This window comes from Nelumbo lutea, chromosome 5 (assembly GCF_056320005.1).
Source record: "Nelumbo lutea isolate HS-2025 chromosome 5, American lotus-T2T, whole genome shotgun sequence".
NCBI classification, from domain to species: domain Eukaryota; kingdom Viridiplantae; phylum Streptophyta; class Magnoliopsida; order Proteales; family Nelumbonaceae; genus Nelumbo; species Nelumbo lutea.
Window position 1 is genome coordinate 55,775,213 of NC_142688.1, and position 23,210 is coordinate 55,798,422.

A 23,210-nucleotide genomic window follows, 5' to 3' on the forward strand; every position below is an offset into this window, starting at 1 on the left:
TCTTCCATTTATAATAAATTTTTGACAGGTTGTTGTACAGTTCATGCAACTTCCGATCTCAACATTGCAACTTCTGAGGCCGTTGGTACTGGGTTAGAAATCTGAAATAAGATTTAAGTTTGAATTTCTTGATCTGTAGTGCATCCTTATTCCATACACAAGAGACAAGAAAAATATAGGATCCAAAGATTTCTTTTACCAAAAGCTTTGTAGATAGCACTTTAGTTCAAAGTAAGAGATTACAACGAAAAGCAAAATCCCATGAACCAAGTAGGAAAAAAAAATGAATCGATATATCCTCTAAATTAAAGGAGACTACAAAAAAATGATTCGCTACAAGAAAATCTGTCAAAGGCCGCGGTTTGGAGCTGGCGGTCTTAAAAGACCGCCACTGGAGTGATATCTGAGGAGGCAGTCTTCCAAAGACCGCTGCCTACCTCGACTTTAGAAACTAAGGCAGTGGACCATAAGAATATGTTCGGAAAATTTTACAAAGACAAAATTTAAACCGCACTACAACAAAATCGGTATATAGCGGCAGAAAAATCCGCCGCTGTAGATTAAAAAAACCGCCACTATAGAGGTTTAGCGGCGGAAATGTATCCGCCGGTGTATGCACTGTCGCTCTAGGTTATAGCGGCATATATGAAAACTGCTGCTATACGTGATCAATGGCGGCGGATACATCTGCCACTAAAGAAACCCTAACTACAGATAAATCCGTTGATAAAAACTGAACATCAACCACTAAAATTTAATGGAAGATAAGCAGAGCGACGGATATATCCGCTGCTAAAAAAGTAAGGGCAGATATGTAGCGGCAGATATATCTGCCGCTATAACCTGTTCAATTTGTTCAACCTAAGAAATTGAGATAAATTTGCAATTTATCCAACCTGATTAACACATATAACATCACCAAAATTTCAAATAAAATTTAATAAAAACTAATATGTTAATTAAAAACAAAAGTACATCTTAAATGTGAGTTCCATACATTGATGATAAAGAAAAAGGTACAAAATTCTTATTACATATAGTAATAAATCACAAAAAAAATAAAAATTGTATCTTCAATATCTTCAACAATGCCTTCTATCATTCTTGTGTTGGTTCAACCTGAAAAATAAGGAAAACAAATATAAAAGTTAGATTGTGCATGTTGAAGTATATATATATATATATCAAATTATACCTTAAATTGAAATAGGAAATACTAAAGATTTTTTCCACTCTGAGCAGATCTCAGAGTTCAATTCAATGAGGCTTTCAGTCTCTTCGACCTCATCTCAAAAATGCCAACTTGTCAATCATGGAAAAATTTGGGGATGTCTCCATAAAGAGGAATCTAGTTTTTGTTTTTTTTTTTTTTTTTTTCTGGTGGATCCATGTGTTTATCTTTCATATCCTCTCTTAATAAATGTGGGCTAACCAAGCTCATGCTTTTTATGCATGCTTGCCTAACTTAATGAAGTGCAAAACTCAATATTTTCTTAATAAATAAATGATACCAAATATGCCTACTTTAAATGTGAAATCAAAATGGAAATGGTTATGACTTATGAAAAGAAACAATGGCCATGGTGGGAAAAGCTCTAGCTCTGCCCAAGTTTTGGGATAGGTTTAGACGAGTAGAATATAGGTAGAACTGAAAGGGAAGGGTGTCTGGGATCTAGGCTTTTATTTCTGTTGTTTAACCATGTTCGGGCTGGTTGTGAGTTGATCTTGACCCTATCCTTATAACCTCATTCAAACCTGTCCCATTTTGGGTGAGGCGGATTACCCGGCTCGAACTCGTAGCTGTGCCAAGGTGAGATGCTATTTGCTGTTGGGTTGGATTCAGATTTAACCTAATCTAGGGTTAGTTTGGATTATTTATTGGGTTGAATGCCTAGATGCTCAGCTTGATCATTCAATGGGTTGAGCTATTAGTGATCTGTACACTGGGTTAGGTTGGCTGGGCTCTTTGGTATAATATGGTATGAGTTCTCAACTTAATAGTACGTCTAGTTGGCACCTATTCTGTAGGTGTGGCATTTGGTTCCCATTTACTCGAGGTCCAGCATACCCATCTCTGTTTACTAGGTTCTGGGTCCAAAATAGAGCTCTGTTTTTTAGGTTAAGTACAGAATTGTATTGAAGAGGCCTGACTAGACTCTGGTTTCTGTTGATTGGGTGCTGGAATTGTGAATAAGTTCAATTTCAGATTTAGTAACTAATGATTCTAAATCCATTTTTAATGGCACAACCAATTAATGTTAAGTTCTGTTCCGACTTCCGAATACAGTAACTTTTATATATTTTAATTAAATAATTACTATTAGACAAGAAACAACAAAAATGCTATTTAGAAAATAGAAACTCTGGCATTACTATAACCCAAAGACATTATATATTTTCTGTTTTTGAATTTTCTATTCAAAATCCCAACTTACTGGTTTAAACTAACATGGTTATTTATTTAAAAGGTAGTAAAGGAAAGTAAAGATAAAATAATACCTATATTAATATGTCCTTTCTTGGCAGACACAGACATCACACGCCCACGCTAAGATTTTTGCTTATCTTCTAGAATCTTAATCAGGTCCTTAACTGTGTGCACAATTAGGTACCTAGTTCTGTCTCTTGAGAACATGTTGATTTTGTATTTGGCCTGCTTTTTCGCGGTGTTGGGTAGTGTTACATTACTAGTCATCAGATGCATATGTAGGAGGTACATAGAGCAGCAATATATGGGCATTTCTGAAAAAGTCATAAAGTCCACATAAGTTCGTCCACTACTAATAGCTAAGTGAACTGAAAAATTCCAGAATATGATTGTTAGATTGATCACTAGAAAGCACAATGGACATGCATCACACGGATAAAGGCCATTACCCAATGTTAGTCTCATTTGTCTGGGGTCTTGGGAAGGATAAGAGAAGACTGGATACGTCTTAACCTTTGGCGTTTTTGGCACGAAGTGACCACTCTCAGACTCGAACCTGCATTATCACACTTTCCAGTCTGAGATTTTACCATTATACCAAGTAATAGCCCCTGCATGCATGACAAATCAAAGTAACAAAACATTATCTGCATGGTAAGGTTTTGGACCAGAAGGCATTGATTGAAAGGAAGATCAGTGCTAGTCTTCATGGCAATGATGCTCAAACTTGATTCTCCTACACTTTTCTTCCACATAGAAGTCATTGAGCAAAGTGAAGCTGCAGTGAAGGATAAGGTAGTTGGAAGACTCTTCCTCTACCCTGCACAAGGGGCAGAAAGGGTCTGGTATGTTAGCCCCCTTAATAAGATCTGTTTGGTAAGACATCTCCCTCAAGCTATTAACCATGTAAAGAACTTGATCTTTGAGGGTACGATAGACCTCCAGATGGTTTTCTAGGGAAAGAGAAAATAATTATTGTGTCCAAACCCTGATAACAAGATTTAACAGAGTACAAGCCAGATTTAGACCATTTGCAACATCTGGTATCTTGAGCTTGGAGATTAACTGATTATATTGATTTCTGCTCCTTGATGTGCCTTCAACAAATCAAAATTGAAATTAATAAAAAACATACATAATAACATGCATTTGCAACAAATAAAGTCACTTGCGGCTATCATGTTGTAGGGTTTCCCCTTCGTACAAGGACCAAGGAAGAAGCAGGAAGACGTTCTTGCATAGACTTTTCTTTTAATTATTAACCATGTCAAAGGGGCCTATTAAAGTTATAAAAAGCTTCTAGTTAATCAATGAGGTAAAACCAGGTCTAAAGATTCTTCAAAAGAGTAGATCAAGGAGATCAAAACAAAATAAAAGCATTAGCTATCCTGAGAAATGCTTCAAAACACAAATCTGCTATTCCTACATCTTCTCTAGATAGAAATCTGTCCTGAAAAGACCCCATGCATTTGCTTCTCCACTCACTATTCATTGGGCAAATTTCATATTAAAAACCCTTATTCATGCAAAACAAGCATGTCTTTGTGGGCAGTTTTCAAATTAGAAATATTTTAAAATATGGATGATGGCTAATATAACTCATGGAAGATGTCAATGCATGGTAACTGTTGAGGTCTAAGTTGACATGGACTGGGTGTTGAGCACATAAACCAATCTAAAAGCTCCCCTACCAGAGAGAGAACTTTTGCAGAGTATAAACAATGGTGTCATCATGGGCTGCAATCAGAGAAACAACTACTAAAAATCAAAAGCAACTAGTATTTGACAAACAAACAAAAGAAAATCATTAACTGATAATATGTTCATTATTAACATATTGATGGATTCAGCTTCTAACATGAATGTATGAAACATTACACATCGGTCTTCCATCCAATACTGAAACTTCACCCCAAGGTCCTTTTGGATCAGCTTATTGAATGAGATTTCAGAAGCTATTGTGATAATGCACAATCCGGTCAGACCTAGCTGCCGGTTACCTCGCCTCTGACGGAGCTGAAGGTGCCTGAAACAAGGAAGAAGCTGGGGATTTCCGGGGAGGAACCCGGTAGGAACACTCCGAAGCTCAAGTTAGTGCTCTAGAGAAGGCAAGGGAAATAATGGATTTCAAGACCAGAAAGCACAAAATATCACATATCACTTTCTCTTGGGGGAGGAAGGCCTCTTATAGCCACCTGGTGCACTTACTCCCAAATTTCTGCTAAGTCAGGCATAACCGCCTCTATGGGGGGGGGGAGGGGGGGGCAGGCATAACCGCCACTGTCCTCTCTGTCAGGGCCATCTTTGCCATGACTGAGATGGCGGTGGCAGGTGGCCGTTGCGGTGTGATTGCCGTCTGTCAAACCCAGATCAGTCAGGCGTGTTGCCTCAGAGTACGGATGGCAGATATGGTTTCACAGTCGCGCGACCTAGAGCCGAGGTGCCGGAGTGGTGCGCGAGGTGAAGTCTTGAGCTCAGATGAGCAGATCCTACTATCCCGAAGTGCTGGCACATGATCCGAACTGGCTCAAGGTGGGCTGGCCCCGGCCTTGCCCCTCGCGGGCTTTGCTATTAGCCTCGGGATCCTTTAGGGAGAACTCGGGTTTCCTTTTGGGGAGCTTGGGAACTTGGGCTCTCTTTGACGAGCTCGGGAGTTCGGGCCTCTCTTCGGGATATGGTTGTGCTAAGTCATCGTGCCGAGCTGGCGTTCCTGCCAAGTCATCTTGTCTTCTTCCACGTGTCGCATAGCCAAGGGGTCGGGCCAAATCTACCTCCATCAATTGCCCCCCACTCCCCATGCCCGAGGTCTTGACCCGGCATGGGGAGTTTACGGACTGACGGGTGGATTTGCTCTGTGGCGTGCTTAGTCCAGTTTGGAGATTCCCTGGTCTGACCCGCTTATGTTCTTGGCTCAACTAAGGTCAGTGCGGCTCGACTGGAGTCAGATCGGGTCGTGTACAGCTCACACAAGGACGTCAGACGATTTATCAACTATCGGACATCAAAAATTCGTGCTAAACTGATTTCACCTCGGGGATCGTGCAGCCGGTTTCCTTGAGAGCCGTTGGATGGCTTCAATCTCGACCGTTGATGCGTGGGTACAGCAGCTATAAATAGTGGGGTCCCTGGCCACTTTTCCTTCACCAAATTTCAACGATCGTTCCTTGAGCTCGCATCCAAAGTCCCAGCTCGCGTCATTCTCCTTAGTTCAGTAGCGTTTTCCTTGGTGAGTCCCCTTAGCCTTTTCAATTTCCTCTCCTTTTCCTTTCGCGATGTCTAGTTCCAGTAGTTCGGGTAGTTTAGATAATCTTCTGGAAGGGCCTAAGGTGGAGACCTCAAGCTGGGTTGACTCCTTTAATAGCCTTCTTGATGAGCCCGAGGTAGGGCCTTCAACCCGGGTCACCCCGGGTAGCCTAGAGTCCACCTCGCGTCAGGTTCAGATGCCGGACACGTTCAGACCTTCTACTATGACGTCTGAGAGACTTCGGTCTCTTGTTCGTCAGTTCAACCTGCCCGGGGAGTATGCATATAGCTTACCTTCGGGCAACTTCCCTTGGGAGCACATTCCAGATGAGATTGTGGTTTTCCGGGAGCAGCTCATTGTCGGGCTGCGCCTTCCTCTTCAGCCTTTAATTGTTGAAGTCTTGAACCACTTTGGCGTCTCGGTAGGTCAACTTCACCCAAACTCTATTCGCAACCTTGTCGAGACCATATCACTCTGTTGCAAGTTCGTCATCCCCCTGCCCTTCTTATGCTTAAGAAACAAGCGAGCTACCTTCCCGAGCACAGGCGGGCTTACTACCTGTCACCTCGCCCGGGGTTCAAACTCCTTCACAAACTCCCAAACAAAGTCCCGGCGTGGAAGCGGGACTACTTCGTGGTCTGAAGTGTTACAGGGTGGCCGTTTCCTACTCATTGGAGGGCAGCCATCCCTGATCCCGGCATCATGTTAAACAAAGACATGGTGGAGACCTTTCAATCCTGGGCCCAGGTCAGGCTTGAGTGCGAAGAATACCTCACGGAGGCCAAGCTTATTCAGGCCGGTCTGAGTCCGGGTAGGATTCTTTACTTAGTTCTCTTCTTTTTTTTTCTGGAATTGATGCCGAGCTCCTTTTGCAGGTATTATGGAAGTAGAGAAGACCCGTGGTGCCAACTTACTTGCCTGAATGAAGAGAAGGAAGCGGGTCACCAAGCGAGCTTGGGTGGAGTCTCCTCGAGCCATGTATCCCGAAGTCCGAAGCCAGCCTCCGATCATCAACCTGGACTCTCCTAGGGAAACCGAGGCGGCAGGGCCCATCCCCGAGATGGCAGCGGAGCTCGGCACTACAGAGGCTCGGGAGGCTGAGACTACGGAGGCCTCTCGAACTCCGACTGTTTTCTCCAGCTCGGGGAACTAGGAGGGGGTTGGCAGTGTGCTAACTCCGAGCTACGCTCTTCGCAAGAGCCAGAAGGCCGTGTACTCGAGCGAGGTCATGGCATGGTCCAAGCTCCCTCTCAGCCACATCGGCGCACGTGCAGCGTCTCACGTCATGGTGGTAGGTTGTCGAAGTCTTCCCTTTGTGCTTTTTTCACTCTTTTATGTTCTTGTCGAACTGACTCTTTGCTTGGTAGGCGAACTCCTCTATTCACGCCTTGATAATTCAGGCAGAGAGGAACTTGAAGCGGGCACAAGCTGCCGAAGAAGCTTTGGGGTCGGCTCAGGAGCGGGCGCGGACCGCTAAAGAGGCTCTGGGGTCAGTTCGGGAGCGGGTCCACCGCCTTTCATTCTCTTTTATGTTCTTGCCAAACTGATTCTTTGCTTGGTAGGCGAACTCCTCTATTCACGCCCTGATAGTTCAGGCAGAGAGGAACTTGAAGCGGGCACAAGTTGCCGAAGAAGCTTTGGGGTCGGCTCAGGAGTGGGCGCGGACCGTTGAAGAGGCTCTAGGGTCAGTTCGGGAGCGGGTCCACCGCCTTGAAGGTGAAGCTTCAGTTCAGATGAGCGAACTGGAGAGACTCCGGAGGGAGAACGACGCTCCAAGGCTAGTCGTGAAGCACCTCACGACTTCGAAGGGTGTCCTGGAGCACGAGGTGGAATACCTCAAGGCCAATATCAAGGAGAAATCCGAGATATTCTTCCAGGCCCTTGAGGATACAAAGGTGAAGGTCGTCGATGATTACATCGCGTCGGAGTGCTTTGACGACCTGATGGTGGGCTCATACCGGAGGGGCTTCAAGATGAGCCAGTGGATGATAAGGCACGCCTAACCCGAGCTTGATATTCGTGCCATCACCACTTCGCGCATTACTCTGGAGATGGCTACTGCGACCGATGAAGATCCGGATTCATACGACGAAGCCGATCCCCCGAGTGTTGTCGAGGTCCCTTTTGAGGGTAAAGGAGATGTAGCCCCGTAGTGATGTGTACCGGGCCTGCGAGCCTGAAGTGATGTATCGAGCCTGCGAGCTCATTTCTTCTTTCTTTCCTTGTGAACATTGTAAAGCAAATATTGGTAATGAAATACCTTTTTCTGTTTAAGTGTTGCGTAGTGTTAGTGGTGTTAGTGAAGGGGTATTTCGGTCTTTGTACTTGTTGAGAATGTTGATGTGTACTGTTATGTTAGTTCGAGTGCCTCTTACTTAAGGAAGGGCACTTAAGTCTCTTCCAATAAGTTAATAATATAATAACAGGTCTGGCCGAATCTAGGGATAACTTTTTTCTCTAATTCGAACCAGCCCTTCTCTCTTTTCTTTCTTCTTCTTTCCTCTCCTACTTCTTGCTGTTTACTTTACTTTACAGTCAACGAACAAGACAAAATTCTAGGGCAGGTCAAACTTCATCATGGTATCAGGCCAAGGCTAAACAAATCAGACTTGCTAGAATTCTGTTTTCTGCGCATTCGAATTAGGGTTTCTCTTGGGTTTCTCAGCTGTGAGTTGGAGACTGAGAAAAGGGCTGAAAAGGAGTGATCGCCCTCTTCCCTAGGAGGTTCCTATGCCTCCGATTGTGTCATTGGTGATTGGTGGTTGTGGTTTCTAAGCCCTAGTTAGGGCTGTTAAGTGTGGTGCAGTGGTGTCTCAGCCCTTCGTGTGGTTGGCCTTTAGGTGATGAGGTAAAGTTTTTTTTTATGCATATTTTCTATTATGGAATACATGAGAAGTGTAGTACAGTTCGTATGATGGGTTTTCAGATTGCAGTATGCTAGGGTTTATTCTGGTTTGTGTGTGATTCGAAGGGCAATAGTGTCTACTTAATGGTGAAACTTCCGGTAGCTGTGGATTAGGGTTTGTGGTGTTACAAGTGTGGTTTTCAGCATTTGATATTGCTGAAATCAGTGTGTAGACTTCGGTGAGTAGGGTTTGTGGTGTTGCAGTTTTCAACATTTAATACTGTTGAAATCAATGTGCAGATTTCGGTGAGTAGGGTTTGTGGTGTTGCAGTTCTCAGCATTTATTACTATTGAAATCAGTGTGCAGATTTCGGTGAAGTATCTGTGTGTAGTGTGCAGTGTGTAGTGCTCAGAATTCAGTGATAAGGGAGTTCGGCAATGGCAGATAACAGTGATAGTAAACCTAGTGTCATGATATCTGCTGACTACCTGAATGTCCAAATGACCTCCATTAAACTAAATGGAGAGAATTATGTCCCTTAGGCCAAGTCTGTAGAGGTTTTTCTGAAGGCGAAGAAGAAAGTGAAGCATATAAGAGAGGAGAAACCCCCGCTAATTCTCAGGAGTATGAAGACTGAGAACAGGAAGATGCACAGATCATTACATGGTTGTGGAACAGTATGGAACCCAGAATCAGTGTGAACTTCATGTTTCTTGACACAGCCAAAGAGGTGTGGGATCATGCTAAGAAACTGTATTCAGGTCAAGATAATACCACTAGGGTATATCAACTGTATCAGGAATACTTCAATCTACAACAGGGAAATCAGAGCCTTGAGGAGTACTATGCCAATGTGAGGAATATCCGTAATGAGTTAAATGTCTATCATCCTCTCACTTCTGATGTTAAAGTTCAATAGCAACAGCGAGAGCAGCTTGATGTGACAGTTTCTGGTGGGGCTGAAGTCTGAGTATGAACCAGTATGAGCCCAAATACTAAGGGGATCTGCTCTTCCATCTTTAGAGGAGGTGTTTGCTCGTCTTCGGAGGGCTTCCATTGGATCTATGGATTCTAATGTCTCAGATAAATCAACATTTGTAGTGTCGAGAGGTCGAGGTGGCAGAAGTGGGGCTCGAGGAGCCCAGCCTGGCAGGAGTGGTAGTGGTGGATCTACACATATCCGTGGTGGTGGTCGTACTAGAGGTGGAGATTCAGGGGGAGCTCGTGGTAGAGGACGTGGCTCAGGTCCACGGAAGTGTACTCATTGTGGTTTGGATGGACATACTATTAACTACTGCTATGACTTACATGGTCCTCCCTCGACGTGGGCCAACCATGCCATAACTAGTGACACCAGTTTCAGCTCTAGACAGGAGAACCGATCAGCTGACCCAATGCCTTCTACTCCCTCAGATGGTCCAGGCAAGGAGATGGTGAGTGTTCCTCGGGATGAGTATGAAAGGTTTGTTGAATCCAAGTCGCAACAAAACACAACTACCTTTGCACACTCAGGTATGGCTTGTTTGGCATCCACACCCAACCCCTGGATTATTGACTTTGGAGCCTCCGATCACATGACGGGAACTCCAGGTGTGTTTTCATCTCTCACTCATTGCTCAACATCACAATCTGTTACCCTTGCTAATGGCTCCACATCATCTATCTGTGGTGTTGGTAATGTTGACCTAAATCCTGTATCCCTATCCTCTGTTTTATATGTACCTAAGCTTCCATTTAATCTTATGTTTGTTAGTAAGCTGACCAAGTCCCTTAAGCGCTCCATCACAATTTACCCTTCTATGTGTGTTTTTCAGGATCTCAAGATGGGGATGAAGATTGGTGGAGGGCATGAAGCCGGTGGACTGTATTATCTTGATGGTGGTGGACAAACGTCAACGGCCCTTCAGTCATCCATTTCTCCTCTCCAGTGGCATTGTAGATTTGGTCATCCTTCGTTGAAAGTGTTGCAGTCCTTAGTCCCTTCATTGAGTCAACTTTCTATTTTAGATTGTGAGTCATGTCAATTTGGGAAACACCATCGTGTTCCCTTTCGTTCTAGGGTCGATAACCGTGTGTCGAGTTTTTTTTCTTTAATTCATTCAGATGTTTGGGGTCCTTATAAAGTGATGTCATATAATGGATACAGATATTTTGTTATTTTTGTTGATGATTGTTCAAAAATGACGTGGCTCTATTTAATGAAAGAAAGAAGTGAATTATTTGTCATATTCCAGAAATTTTATGCTGAGATCCGCAATCAATTTGGCATTCACATCAAAATTTTCCGTCCTGATAATAGTCATGAATACTTGTCTTCATCTTTTCAAGAATACTTGGACCAACATGGCATTATACACCAAACTTCATGTACCTACACTCCGCAACAAAATAGGGTTGCTGAGAGAAAGAACCACCATCTTGTAGAAACGGCACGCTCCCTCATGCACCACATGAATGTTCTCAAAACCTTTTGGGGCGATGCAATGCTCACCTCTTGTTTCTTAATTAATCGGATGCCCACGTCTATCCTTGATAGTCGTTCTCCTTTTAGTGTCTTATTCCCCAACATGTCTCCATTTCAGCTTTCTCCTCGGGTATTTGGGTGTGTCTGCTTCGTTCATAATCTGGGTCCCGGGACTGACAAGTTAGATGCACGTTCCCTGAAGTGTATCTTCCTTGGCTATTCCCGAACTCAGAAAGAGTACAAGTGTTATCATCCCAGTTCTCGTCGTTCCTTGGTATGTGCTGATGTTACATTCTTCGAGTCTACTCCGTTCTTCATGGGGTCCGGTGCTATTGCTTCCTCCACATCACCACATCCTCTTCCTCTTCCTGTGGCTGATCCACCTCCTCTGGTTCCAATCATGCCTACGTCCTTGCCTCCGGTGCCACCGTCTGTTGACCGTCCACCCATCCGTCACGCGTATACACATCGCCCGCGTGTACCGGCTACAGCTCCAGCTTCATCACCGTCGACAGATCCAGCTCCAGCTCTGACACCAGCCTCCAACCTAGATCTTCCTGTTGCCTTCTGGAAAGGTAAACGTACTTGCACCCTTCACCCTATTTCCAATTTTGTTTCACTTACCCACCTCTCTGCCTCCCATCGCCAGTTCATCTCTTTGTTATCCTCCGTCGTTCCTAAGGATGTCCAGGAAGCCATTACCTCTCCAGAGTGGTGCCGTGCTATGGAAGAAGAGCTCTCTACTTTGCATCATAATCACACTTGGGATCTCGCCTCTCTTCCTCCTGGGAAGTAGGCTGTCGGTTGTAAGTGGGTGTATAGTGTTAAGTACTTGCCAGATGGTCATGTTAAGCGCCTGAAGGCGCGGCTGGTTGCCAAAGGGTACTCCCAAACCTATGGCATTGAAGAGACATTCTCCCCAATTGCTAAGATAGGGTCAGTTCGTATTGTCATCTCCCTTGCAGCTATGTATGATTGGCCTCTCCATCAGCTAGATATCAAAAATGCCTTTTTGCATGGTGATTTGCTCAAGGAGGTCTACATGGAGCAACCACCAGGGTTTGTTGCTCAGGGGGAGGATGGTAATGTATGCAGACTTAAGAAGGCTATTTATGGACTTAAATAGTCCCCTCGAGCATGGTTTGGTAGGTTCAGTGAGGTGGTCAAGAAGTTTGGTATGAAACAGTGCCAAGTTAATCACTCTGTCTTCAGTTTTGACTCTTCGGCAGGCAAAATAATATTGGTGGTGTATGTGGATGGTATCGTTGTGACTGGGAATGATAAAATGGACATTGACAGATTGAAGGCATTCCGACAGGAACACTTTTAGACAAAGGACCTTGGCAAGTTGAAATACTTTTTGGGCATAGAGGTAGCAAGATCTAAGTATGGCATTAATTTGTGTCAGAGGAAATATGTGCTTGATTTACTGGAAGAAACAAGGTTGTTGGGTACTAAACTGACTGAGACACCTATGGAAACAAATACGAGGTTGAGCAGTGATATAGGTGAAGTATTTGAAGACCCTAGCAAATACCGATGACTTGTAGGCAAACTAAACTATCTAACCATTACTCGGCCAGATATTTCATTTGCGGTTAGTGTGGTGAGTCAGTTCATACAAAAACCTTTGGTCCCACATTGGAATGCAATGCTAAGGATTGTGAGGTATCTGAAATGAGCTCCTGGTCATGGTTTGCTGTACAAGAGTGGTGGAAAACTAGTAGTAGAAGGATACACCGATGCTGATTGGGCAGGTTCTATGTCTGATAGACGATCTACCACAGGCTATTGCACCTTTCTAGGGGGTAACCTAGTAACATGAAAAAGTAAGAAGCAAACAGTTGTGGCAAGAAGTAGTGCAGAAGCAGAATATAGGGCCATGGCACATACTGCTTGTGAATTACTGTGGCTGAGGAACCTTCTACAAGAGATAGGATATGACATCAGTACTCCAATGAAGCTCTATTGTGACAATTAGGCAGCGGTTCATATCTCTTCCAATCCGGTGTTTCATGAAAGAACCAAGCACATAGAAGTTGACTGTCATTTTGTGAGAGAGAAGGTGTTGAATGGGGTGATAGAAACTGCATATGTTAATAGGGGAAACTAGTGGGCAGACTTGTTTACAAAAGGTTTGAGTCGGGGGAGAGTGGACTACATATGTAACAAGCTAGGATTATATGATATATACTCACCAACTTGAGGGGGAAGGTTAGTGGTGTTAGTGAAGGGGTATTTCGGTCTTTGTACTTGTTGAGAATGTTGATGTGTACTGTTATGTTAGTTCGAGTGCCTCTTACTTAAAGAAGGGCACTTAAGTCTTTTCCAATAAGTTAATAATATAATAACAGGTCTGGCCGAATCTAGGGATAACTTTTCTCTCTAATTCGAACCAGCCCTTCTCTCTTTTCTTTCTTCTTCATTCCTCTCCTACTTCTTGTTGTTTACTTTACTTTACAGTCAACGAACAAGATAGAATTCTAGGGCAGGTCAAACTTCAACACGTAGCTATTTCTTTTTGCCGAAGTGATTATGTTGCCGAACTGCATAGAGTTAGGTCCCCGAGACGAGGGGGATTCCTTGAGGCGAGCTGACATAGTAAGGCTATATGCCCGAGCTGTTCTCTGTCTATATCGAAGTGAGCTTTACACCCTGGGTTTCACATTTGTGCTACCTGCTCCTTTGGTGCTAACACTTAGCTTGCGCTGATGAGTTCCCGAGGTCATCCTCAGCTCGGCGCTTTAACTCAGGATATCTTCCTAGGTTTCTTGCCCATGCCGGAGAGGTGGCCGGGTCTTGTGGTGCCGAGGTTTTCGTTACTTCGGCATTCTGGCCCTTAGGCTCTCGGGAGCGGCTTAAAGTCCGCTCAGTTCGACAACTTATAGGTAGTATCGCCTTAGGTTGACGATGTTCCAAGCTCGGGGTATTTGCCTACCCTCCAGGGTCTCGAGCTCGTACGCTCCTCCGAGTGCTCTCTTTATTCGGTAGGGTCCTTCCCAGTTTGGCCCGAGTTTGCCAAAGCCGATCTCAGGTACCATGACCTTGCGGAGAACCAGGTCGCCAACGCAGAAGTTTCGCTTCTTGACTCTGGCGTTGTAGTATCGAGCTACCCTTTGCTGGTATGCTACGGTCCTGATGTATGCAAGGTCCCTCACCTCGTCGAGCAGGTCGAGGTTGGTACGTCTCGTCGTTATTGGCATCGTCGTTGTACGCTTCCAACCGAAGTGAGAGGATTTCGATTTCGGCCGGGATGACTGCCTCTGTGCCATAGGTGAGGTTGAAGGGGGTTTCTTCGGTGGCGGTTTTCTCTGTAGTTCGGTATGCCCATAGAACACTGGGGAGCTCGTCTGCCCATAACCCTTTAGCTCAGTCTAGCCTGGCCTTCAGTCCACGAAGAATAGCTTTATTCGTGACTTCTGACTGACCATTTGCTTATGGGTGCACGACCGACTTGAAGTTTTGTCGGATCCTCATGTCCTGGCACCATTCTTGGAATTTGATGTCTTCGAACTACTTGCCATTATCGGAGATCAGTATCTGAGGTAGCCTGAAGCGGCACACTATGTTCTTCTAGAAGAAGCTCTGGACGTTTCGAGCTGTGATCGTTACGAAAGGTTCATCTTCAACCCACTTCGTGAAGTAATCTACCGCCACCACTAAGAATTTTCTCCCACCTGTTGCTGGCGGGAATGGTCCGAGTAGATCGATGCCCCACTATGCGAAGGGCCATGGGCTGGTGAGATACTTGAGGTCGGCGGCGGACTGATGGTGACTATTGGCGTGCTTCTGGCACTAATCGCATTTCTTGACCAGCTCAACGGCGTCTTCTTTCATTGTTGGCTAGTAGTACCCTTGTTGCAGTGCTTTTTGAGCGAGGGCCCTGCCCCCCAAGTGTCCGCCACACAGACCTTCATGAATGTCGTGGAGTACAAGCTCGGCTTCGGGAGGCCGCAAGCAGCGCAGGTAGGGGAGCGTGTAGGATTTACGGTACAGTCGTCCGTCTATTATGACGTATTTAGCTGCCTGGCGCTCTACCCTTCCATGTAGCAGGAAGCTCGCGAGTGGATCGATCCAGCTCGACTCTGCTTGGGTGACAGGAGCGACCTCCACTGCCTCCCCGAGAATGCTAGGCCGGGGTAAGTCTCTATGTACACAGTTCTCATGGTGTTGTCACTGGTGCTGGCTAGCCAAGACAGGGCATCGGCCTCAGCGTTCTCTGACCTCGGGATTTGCTTGATGAAGTGTGACTGGAACTTAAGCAAGGCCTCTTTTACCTTTGCCAGGTAGGCGATAATAGCTAGCTCGTGGGCTTCGTATTCGCCTGTAACTTGGTTGACCACGAGCTGGGAATCGCTGCAGATAACTATGTGTTTTGCTTTTACTTCTCGTGCCAGGGCTAGCCCGGCTATCAACGCCTCATATTCCGCCTCATTGTTGGATGCCGCAAACTCGAAGCGTAGCGCGTACTCCAGTTTCGTGCCACTCGGACCGTGAAGAACTTCACCGGCTCCGCTGCCCTACTGATTTGAGGAGCCATCTACATGAAGGATCCAGGGCTCTTCATCCCAGTTCACATTCGGCCTAACCAGGAGAGATACCGAACTGGGTGCGACCTCATAGGGCTCGGACTCAACCAGCCCGGGAGCACCGAGCTCACCCGAACTGGGAGCCTCGTGCTCAACCGGGCTAAGGACCTCGGAGCTGAACGTGCATTTTGCAACAAAATCCGCTAAGGCTTGGGCTTCGATAGCGGTTCGTGGCTTGTACTGGAGGTTGTACTCACTGGGTTCGATGGCCCACTTCGTCAATCGACCAGAGACCTCGGGCCTGAGTAATACTTGCCTCGAGGGTTTGTCGGTGAAGACGATGATGGTATGGGCTTGGAAATACGGGTAGAGTTTGCAGGCCGCAATGACCAACGCATAGGCTAGCTTTTCTATCTTTGGATATCTCGTTTCTGCTCCTTGCAATATTTTACTAACATAGTAGATGGGTCGTTGGACCCGATATGCTTCCTTTATCAGTACCGAACTGACCAATTCGACGCTTGCCGAGAGGTACAGTTCTAAAACATCGCCCTCTTCGGGCCGGGTCAATACTGGGATACTGGCGAGGTATCTTTTGAGCTCGTCAAATGCGAGCTGGCATTTCGGGTTCCACTCAAACTCTTTGCCTTTTATTGCCTTGAAGAAGGGCAGGCAACGGTCTGCTGATTTACACATGAAACAACTCAGAGCGGCTATTCTGCCGTTTAGCCTCTGAATCTCTTTCACTTTTCGGGTGATCTCATATCTAGGATGGCCTTTATTTTGTCCGGGTTGGCCTCAATACCACATCGGTTGACGATGTACCCTAGGAACTTACCCAAGGTGACACCGAAGATACACTTATTTGGGTTTAGTTTCATGTTAAATTGATACAGAACTTGAAAGACAGAATGCAGATCTTGTATTAATTCATGCGAAGACTATATCTTGACGACCATGTCGTCTACATAATATTCTATCTTTGTGCCAGTTAAGGGCTGAAACAGTTTATTCACAAGCCTTTTGAAAGGTTGCCCTAGCATTTTTCAGTCCGAAGGGCATAAATTTGTAGCAGTATAGGTCGAACTCGGTTATGATGGCGGTTTTTTCCTCGTCGGCTGGGTCCATCCTGATCTGGTTGTAGCTCGAGTAGGCACCCAGGAAGTTTAGCAACTCGTGTCCCGAGGTCGCTCCACTAAGCGGTCGATCCTGGGGAGGGGGAAGCAATCTTTCGGGCAAGCTCGGTTTAGGTCAGTGTAGTCGACACACATGTGCACTTGCCGTTCGCCTTTTTTACCAAAACGGGGTTGGCTACCCAGCTCGGGTAATGAACTTCCCTTATGAAGTCTGCTGCGATGAACTTCTTGACCTCCTCATCGACCGCCCTCCAGCGTTCTGGGGCTAAGTTGTGTTTCTTCTGTCTAATGGGCCTAACTACAGGGTCAGTATTGAGCTTGTGAGTTATGAGCTTAGGGTCTATGCCGGGCATTTATGTCGCGGACCAAGCGAAAACATCTAAGTTACCGAGTCAGAAGCGTACCAGCTCGGATCGCAAGGGTTCTTCCAGGGACGCACCGAACTGAAGTGATCTGATTGGGTCTTTTGCCAAGACAGGGATGGGAACAGTTTCCTCCGTTGGTGTTGCTCGCTCCTCGTTCTGCTCCACCGGTCGCTTCAGTTCGAGGTCGCTGGTTACCTTGGCCTTTCCCTTGAGGGCGGCGACGTAGCACTTGCGGGACTCGAGCCGATCGCCCCGCACTACCCCGATGCCAAAGTCCGTTGGGAACTTCATGGCTAAATAGTAAGTAGACACCACAGCCTTTAAAGCGTTGGTGATTGGCCGACCTACTATGGCATTGTAGGGGGAGGGGGTCGCAACCACCAAGAAATCGTGACTCAGTCTTACCATGCTAGGCCACATGCCAACTTCCACAGGTACCACGGGCTTCAAGTCATTCTCTCGGAACTAGAGTTTGTTGAAGGCCGCTTTAAAAAGGATGTCTGCCGAACAGCCGGAGTCAACGAGTACGTGTCGGACTTCGAAATCGTTGATCTTCACCTTTATGACAAGTGCGTCGTTGTGGGGGTAGTGGACCTCGCGCGCATCGTCTTCGATGAAGAATATGGGGTTTTCCGTCCCAGGCCGCTTTGGGGGATTTTGTTCTTCTCTAGCGGCCTCCCGAGTTGATGCCCGAGCTGCTGCCGAGGTGCACCCTGCTACGATCGATCCTCCAACGATCACGTGGATTGTTCCCCGAACCGGTCTTTCCTTCGAGGGCTGCTTCTGTGGTTCGGTTGGCCAGCTGCTAGACTCGGTAGCATCTCTGCTGTGCTCTCCCTATCATCTGGGTTGGAGGGTTCACCTTCCCTCTTCCTTTTTTCGATTCCGCTTTCAATCATTTGGTTGATCTCCTCCTCTGTTCTTATGAATTTGTCCGCGAGCTTGAGGAATTCAGCTACGGTCGCGGGCTGGTTGACTACCATGTGCCACTTGAACTCCTCGTGTGTCACACCCCTCTTGGCTGTCGCGAGCTGTATTGCGGGGTCTAGGCACGGTATCTGCAAGCATGCGTCATTGGATGGACTCTCATTCCCTCTGGACTATTCCGAGGAGGCTCTCTTCGGTTCGGGGGCACTGCTTGCTGGTAACAAAGTGCGCGGTGAAGATTTGCATGAACTAGGTCCAGCTTTTTATCGACCCGGGGGCCAGGTTCCTGTATCAGGTGCGGGCCACTCCCTTGAAGGTGGTAGTGAAGGCCACACACATGCAAGATTCGCTGGCCCTTGCCAGGTGCATTTGGGACTGGAAGGCATCGACGTGGTCATTGGGGTCGAAGGACCCATCATACTTGTCTAGAGGAGGGAGTTTGAAATCTTTGGGCATGGGAACCGCAAGAAGTTCTGATGACAGGGGGGAAGAGACTAAAAGAATAGGGGCAACTTTTACCTCGTCCGAGCTTTTTTCTTCTTTACCTCGGAGATCGGGCAGGACGCGGATGGTAGTTCTACGACTTCGCCAGTGCCTCCGCTGCTTCTTGGAAGGCCTGGTATTGACGCTGCTTGCCTCGGTGCTGCCGAACTCGATGGGCCCGAACTGTTGGTAGTCCGCGGCCAGGACGCCGAATTGGTTCTCTGCGAGTGGGAGATCAAACTTAGAGTGCCGAGGTGCTGACTTGATCAGCAAGGTGGTTCCTGATCTGCCAACGAGCTACGAGGCAGGAGTAATTAGTCTTTCCCTCCTGCCTGGGGATGAAGGCGCCCGCCCTGAGGGGAGGGCTTGACCGGCTTGGCAGCAGGGTGCCGAGGTGGGAGCTGCGGTTAGTTCAGAGGCAGTTGGGGGAACTACTGTTGGTAGTGACATTGAGAAATGTGGTACAATACTTGCTGCTGATGGAGCTGATGTTGCTGGAACTACTACATTTGGGCTTGCATTGCCCGCACGCACTGCATCAAGTCATCAAGTTGGTTCTGGCTGGTCGCTAGAGGGACAGCGGTCGGTTCGACAAAGGTTGTCTCGATAGGGAGGGGAAGGGGAACATTCACAGGTGCCACCGTGCTTGGTGCATTGAGGCTAGAGATTCCGTCCATCGAGAGGGGGATGGTGAACTGTCCGATGCATACAGTGGCGGGCTGAGGGTGTTCCCCTACAGCATTCAAGTCGGCGTTGTGCCTGTTGCTGCTAGAGGAAGCCATGGAAGCTAAGGTTTCTTTGAGAGAGAGAGAGTTAGAGGTTAGGGGAGGCGTTTTGAAGTCTTCCCACAGACGGTGCCAAATGATAATGCGCAATCCGATCAGACCTTGCTGCCGATTACCTCGCCTCTGACGGAGCTGAAGGTGCCTGAAACAAGGAAGAAGCTGGGGATTTCTGGGGAGGAACCTGGTAGGAACACTCCGAAGCTCAAGTTAGTGTTCTAGAGAAGACAAGGGAAATAATGGATTTCGAGACCAGAAAGCACAAAATATCACATACCTCTTTCTCTTGGGGGAGGAAGGCCTCTTATAGCCACCTGGTAGCGCTTACTCCCAAATTTCTGCTAAGTCAGGCATAACCGCCTCTGTTGGGGGGTAGGCATAACCGCCACTGTCCTCTCTGTCAGGGCCATCTTTGCCATGGCTGAGATGGAGGTGGCAGGTAGCCATTGCAGCGTGATTGCCGTCTGTCAGACTCAGATCAATCAGGCGTGCTGCCTTAGAGTACGGATGTCAGATATGGTTTCACAATCGCGCGACCTGGAGCCGAGGTGCCGAAGTGGTGTGCGAGGTGAAGTCTTGAGCTCGGATGAGCAGATCCTAGTGTCTCGAAGTGCTGGCACATGATCCGAACTGGCTTGAGGTGGGCTGGCCCCGGCCTTGCCCCCCGCGGGCTTCGTTGTTAGCCTCGGGATCCTTTAGGGAGAACTCGGGTTTCCTTTTGGGGAGCTCGGGAACTCGGGCTTCTTTGAGGAGCTCGGGAACTCGGGCTTCTTTGAGGAGCTCGAGAGTTCGGGCCTCTCTTCGGGATATGGCCGTGTTAAGTCATCGTGCCGAGTTGGCGTTCCTGCCAGGTCATCTTGTCTTCTTCCACGTGTCGCACAGCCAAGGGGCCGGCCCAAATCTACCTCCATCATATTGCATTAGAAAAAAGAATCCCGAAAAAAGGTCCTTACTGGTTCATTATATTGAATGAGATGTCAGAAGCTATTGCATTAGAAAAAGGTCCTAGTTCAGCTTATTGAATGTATGATAAATTTGCATGCAAATTCTTGGAGAGTTTGTATCATCACCATAGATACTCCTTTTATTAATTATCAGCCAAGTCTTTGCAAAATTATTTGGCTTCAGCTACAGTACTCCTCTTCTGTCCACTATTTATATATAAGATTTTTTTCTTCCTTTTTTTAGTAACAAGTGGAATTCATTCATTAAGGAGATGAAACAATGCAGAATACATCAGACCTTCCCCAAAGTTCAATTTAAGTCTTCCAGCTGATGGTTGGAACCAGTCAGCTAACCTTCGTGGTCTCAAGCTATGAGAGGTTGCAACTATCTGCCAATATCTTAATAGGTGAACCACTAAAACACCTCTGAATTCATCAGGAAATGAAACCTAATGAGCCACCCTTATCAGTAAGAAGTTCACACCACATGCATAACTGACCCAAAGGTTTTCTTTACTTGTGCTCTGTACAGCAATGAAATCACTTAAACTGCACTACTACTAAAAGGGGAATAAACTTGTGCATTTTTAAAGTCTGTAAAAGAAAGGGAACACCTATAAATTTACAACAATATTAAGTAGTATCAGATAAGTATACTTTCCACTCCTTACTCCCTACAAGAAGGCGTACAATTAAAAGAAAGGAAAAACAAAAACAGGGGTCAAACCCTTGGGAATTATTGAGAGAGTTTATATGAAATATAGCGCCAATATGCACATGGACCCTATCTTCCTCCAAAATTATTTCTGCCTCTAAATTATATATTTTGAAATTGATAAAAACACTTGTAAGAGCATAGACATGCCAAACTATTGGTTGGCAAAAAAAAAAAAAGCTTTGTGAAATACTGACCTGAATTGCTAGGGTATTGTAAAGTAAGTTGCCTGATCTCTTAAAGCTCTATGCAGTAAAATTTTTATGAACACTTTGAGTACTCTATTAAGCAAAGCAAAGCAAAGCACAAGGCGGTGACAGATGGTAGGACAACATGCAAGGGCTTGGGAAAAGTGCTCTGTTTGGTACCAGATTTCTTTGTCCTCCACTTGTAATCACTTGTGCTAAGCCAGCTTAACTAAGGCTCGTTTCTAACAAAAAGATATTTTGGGGTCAGGCACAAGTGTGACAGATTATAAAAGGGTGGCATGTACCTAACACAACAACATAACACATCTCTTCTGATCAACATATCAACAAATTATCAACTCCTCATCTTCAGCTTTCTAGACTTATGCTCTCTGGCACACCCCTTCTTCTTGGAGGATTTCATCTTTCTACATGAGAAACCATAATTCCCCTTTTGCAACTTCTCTGTAAACCCCCATGGAGCTCTTCATCCATATTTCTACTCTCCCTTGAGTTGTAGAGGTCCATGTTATCTGTTTACCAGAACCTTCAGCTCTCTTATAGTGGTGCTATGCACTCCAATTTTTTTTTTTTTTATTTGAATCAGTAACTTTCATTAAAAATAACAGTTAATCATTATACACTGTCAACAACTCAGAGCATGAAGGTTTGTCCCAATCAATTTCAATAATTAGAACACAACCCAAAAAAGGTTTTCCCTGAAGGTCCCCTGCTTTGCCAAAGTATCAGTCACAGAATTGGCTGACCTCTTTACCCACTTGTAAATTACTCCAACATCCCTTGCTACACTGAGTAAACAAGAAATGGTTCTTACGCCACAAACTGGGTATAAAAGACTAGAAGGGAAAAGGAAAATTAAGAAGAGATAACTTACCTGTTGACAAGATAGATCGATATTGAGCTGAGAATAGTAGAGGGAAAATGGAAGGCTTCTTGTACGGTTAGAAAAGTTTGACCTGCAAAGCCCATCCAAATAATCAAGAGATAGTAAAATCGACTATGTTTAGATGCTCTCCCTGAGATATAATCAAATAAACATTTTACTTTTAAATTTATTCAAGGAAATAGGGAATGCTTAATATTCCCAAAAAAAATAATTTGGGAATGAAGAAAGAAATGATACCAAAACACACCATGTTCACGTGGTAAGAGTTTTAGAATGCTGAACTTAGAAAACTCAGAAGGAGCAAAAATTTTGGTTAGGTCTTGCTTATTTTTTATTTTCCTATTTCTTCTTGGTTGTGTCTTTCTTTTTACAAAGGATTTAATCAAACCATACCTTGATGTTGCAGGGAGGGATGAGAGTGTATACTCAAAGATGGTTCCTTTGATGGTTTGATCTACTGCATAAAAAATGGGACAAACGAAAAAAGAAAAAAAAAAGTGTAAGAGAGAGAATAAGAGAAAAAGGAAGATGAAAGGGGGAGAGAGAGAAATCGGTGCAATAACTTGCCCGAGTTCACTTCGGTTCAGTTCTTCTCATCTGCCGAAGGGAGGAATGGCAATGAGGGAGTTCACTTCGATGGTCTAATCGGCAAAGAGAAGAGTTTCGTCTGGTCTGCTGCAGTAAAATAGGGAACGAACAAAAAGAAAAAATTATGAGAGAGATTATGAGAGAAATCAGTGACTTACCTAGCCGGAGTTTCAGTTGATTCTTCTCATATGCCGAAGGAAGGAGAGGCGACAGATGACGAGCAAAAGCTTGGAAATCTGGAATCTGCAAAGAGAAGAGAGGGGTTTTTCGCTGGTGAGGTTTTGGGGGAAGACGAGGGAAGGTGGGCGCTTTATTTGCGCGGGATAAAAGATTTAACCGTGCTCTTATGTTTTTGATGATTTTAGTTTGAGTGTTCTATAGCGGCAAATATGCATCCGCCACTATACCCAACCGCACCTACAGCAGCGGATTACACTATTCGCCGGTTGAAAAAAAGATATATAGCGGCGTCTTTCTTAGTGTCGCTAAGGAATCCGCCGCTATATGTTGATTTTGTTGTAGTGCCGATCTAAAATACTGGTATAGAATAAACGCGGGATGTTAGGCAAAACTCCTCATTTTCCGTTTGAACGCGCGGGGAGAGGCAGAAATCTTCATTCTCCGTTCTAACGCGCGCGGGGAGGTAAAAATCTTCATTCTCCAT

General features: G+C 45.6%; 1 protein-coding gene across 1 annotated transcript; it reads right to left on the reverse strand.

Annotated features, from left to right (window-relative positions):
* Positions 1-915: 915 nt before the first annotated feature.
* Positions 916-23,210, reverse strand: LOC148852535 (uncharacterized). The gene is made up of 6 exons (XM_088945815.1): positions 23,085-23,210; positions 22,705-22,921; positions 21,947-22,028; positions 2,878-2,984; positions 2,500-2,742; positions 916-1,119 (listed from the first exon to the last, which is right to left on the reverse strand). The coding sequence occupies exons 1-5, from the start codon at positions 23,208-23,210 to the stop codon at positions 2,549-2,551; spliced, it is 726 nt and encodes a 241-aa protein (XP_088801941.1). The 3' UTR covers positions 916-1,119; positions 2,500-2,548.

Excerpts from the sequence above, each read along its gene's own strand:
- LOC148852535 (XM_088945815.1), bottom strand. The coding sequence starts at position 23,210 with ATGGAGAATGAAGATTTTTACCTCCCCGCGCGCGTTAGAACGGAGAAT. Across the intron at positions 22,922-23,084 it reads CCCGCGTTTATTCTATACCA|AACACTCAAACTAAAATCAT; the intron begins GTATTTTAGATC and ends TTGCCGCTATAG. Across the intron at positions 2,743-2,877 it reads ACAAATGAGACTAACATTGG|AAATGCCCATATATTGCTGC; the intron begins GTAATGGCCTTT and ends TGACTTTTTCAG.